The 2,852-nt window shown below is 44.3% G+C and overlaps 1 protein-coding gene across 1 annotated transcript; it reads left to right on the forward strand.

Annotated features, from left to right (window-relative positions):
* The first annotated feature begins 1,385 nt into the window (after positions 1 to 1,385).
* Positions 1,386 to 1,793, forward strand: LOC138888630 (extensin-like). The gene has a single exon (XM_070170527.1). The coding sequence runs from the start codon at positions 1,386 to 1,388 to the stop codon at positions 1,791 to 1,793; it is 408 nt and encodes a 135-aa protein (XP_070026628.1).
* Positions 1,794 to 2,852: the final 1,059 nt, after the last annotated feature.

A 2,852-nucleotide genomic window follows, 5' to 3' on the forward strand; every position in this document is an offset into this window, starting at 1 on the left:
GAGGCTCATTTACAACCTCACTCAAAAGGTACGTGACTATGAATATGACCTGCAGAAAGCTGAGTCTAAACTAGCAAAAGCACGGGCAAGGTTAGCCAAAAGCACTGAAGGGCGTGCAGCTTTCGTTCAACAGATGAAAGAAAGATATGAAAGAGGGGTCACAGGTTGGGGAAAGGCAATCGGCAACCTCAAGGGTGAAATGGCTAAACAAGCCAAAAATTTTAAGGCTGAAAGAGAACATTGTTACGCCTTAATGGCACGGATAGAAAGGGACTTGCAACAACTCCAAGAGCAGAACCAGGTAGTCGAACGAACTTTGGAAGCCAGAACTGAACAAATTAGGCGTTTGTTGCAAGAGAAGGGCGTCATAAGAGAGCGAGTCAAAAGGGTTGCCAACTATATCGCAATGAAGTGCAGTAGCTGTGAGGATATGACGAGATCCATGTTCTTCGCCACTGTGATGATTTTTGTTCGCCGGGTAATGGAAAATCTCTACCACCTTCAGGAGGATTTAGCAAGTCGGCCCGCAGCAAGGCCGAATGACACCCCGCGGGTCCCAGGGATAGTTGAGGCAGTGATGTAATCGTGATTTTTTGAGTCTGTGTTTTGTTTCCGTTAAAGTCTGCCAGTTGTTTTGGAGTCTGTATTTCTGTTATTAGAGCATGCAGGTTGTTTGTTTTTGAGTCTGTATCTCAAGTCTATTAGTTTCTTTCGAGTCTTTTAGTTTCAGTCTTTGTAATAGCGTTTTTATATGAAAACTGAAAATCCCAAATGTTTTTACTTTATTTTACACTTATCCACAAGAACTATGCTTGGTCTGATTCATGTGGGGTCATGATATATAGGCAATCTCTATAGGATTCGACCGCAACCAAAAAAAAGAGAGAGGAAAAGAGGGAAAGAAATTAAGAGGAAAAACAAGAGAGAAAAGAAAGGGAAAGAGAGGAAAAACAAGAAAGAAAAAAAGAGAAAATAAGAGAGAGTAAAAACAAAGAGAGAACAGAGGTCATAATGAAAGGAAAGGAAAGAAAAGAAAAGAAAAGGGGATGTTTGCAATTAAAAGAAAGAAAAGGCAGGGATGACGCATGCAACCGATCAAATACATAATAGAGACGGTTAACTGTTTAGGTGCATTCATGCCCAATATGTGGTTGCCAATCTGTTAAAGCCTAATCGCTAACAAGGTTGTTTGTTTGATGCATTAAGTCCAGGAAGGTGGTTAGTTGACTGACATTCTGGCAACTCACTCCTACAACACCCGATCGAAAGATAGGCTAAATATGGTCGACTAGGAACCGGAAACCAGTATTGTTGATTCATCGAAAGAGATGGAAGAAATGGACGTTAATGCAATGAATGAATAAATATATAAGCTAAAACAACAGATGGCTGAAATGTACCAAGCTTGGGCTAAAGGGCATCCACCACCGGTTTATCCTGCCAATCCTGCTTATATCCCACCATCAGCCCAACCTCCGGAGCCTCCCACTATGAATTCATCTCCAGCCTTCCCCCTCTACCAACAATGTCAAGGCACCACTTCACATACTTCTCAATCTCCACCACCCAAACAAGTCCTGTACCCTCCCCCACCAATTACACCTGTTTTTGTGGCACCCCCACCTGCTAAGTTACACAGATCTTCCAGTGAACCCCTGTTTCAAACTCACGACAACCAGTACTATCCCCCTGAACCCACTTTCAAAGTTCCAGAACCATATCCTTACACTTCTTATCTTGATATCTCGGCAGAGACCGAGAAACCGCCCAAAATTCCGAGCATGAAGAGATGATCAGAAAGGTCAAAAGCTTAGAGCAATCATTCCGAGACATGAAGGGGTTAGGAGGCCAAGTGAGTGTGGCCTATAAGGATTTGTGTCTGTTCCCAGATGTTCAGTTGCCAGCAGGGTTCAAAATGACCAAGTTTGATCTGTACGATGGGCATGGCGACCCGGTAGCACACTTAAGAGGATTCTGTAGCAAGATGAGAGGGGCAGGTGGAAGAGACGAATTTCTAATGGCATATTTCAGCCAAAGTTTGAGTGGGTCGGCGCTAGAATGGTACACCAGACAAGATCATAGCAGGTGGTACACAAGGGACGATTTGGCCCCAGCCTTCGCCTGTCATTTTCAGTATAATCTCGAAATCATCCCAGATCGTCTGTCATTGACGAAGATTGAGAAGAAGCCCGGTGAGAGTTTCCGAGAATATGAGTTCCGTTGGAGAGAGAAAGCAGCGAGGGTTGACCCCCTGATGAAAGAAAGCGAGATGGTTGATTATTTCTTGCAGGCTTTGGAGCCCACTTATTTTGGTCATTTGGTGTCAGCAGGGGGCAAGTCCTTTAATGAAGTTGTGAAAATGGGAGGCATGGTTGAGGAGGGACTCAAGTCTAATAAAATTATGAGTTATTCAACAATCAAAGCAACCACTTAGGCCATTCAAAACGGTACTGGGGGTGTGCTCGGAAAGAAGAAGAAAGAGGATATTGCAACAATCGAGTCGACAACTTGGGGTGGATCCAGGAACCTTCCACCATTCTACAACCAGCCTCGACCCTATCCCCAAACATACCCCTACACTCCATATAGCCCACCACAACACTACTACCCACCGCCAGATCCCTATTTTTATGTCTATCACGCACAAACCTATACCCAACCTCCCGCTCACGCACAATGGCATGTGGTAGCTCCACAGAGTCCCTACCAAGCTCCACAAAATACCCACCCACCCCAAAAAACCTACAAAAACCCTCCTGGAACAGGTTTTCGACCCAATCAAGCCTTTAAGAATGAAAGGTTGCAGAAGCAGAAGACTTTCACTCCATTGGGAGAATCATATACCAACCTAT

The sequence above is a fragment of the Nicotiana sylvestris genome, chromosome 3 (assembly GCF_000393655.2).
Source record: "Nicotiana sylvestris chromosome 3, ASM39365v2, whole genome shotgun sequence".
Classification (NCBI taxonomy): Eukaryota; Viridiplantae; Streptophyta; class Magnoliopsida; order Solanales; family Solanaceae; genus Nicotiana; species Nicotiana sylvestris.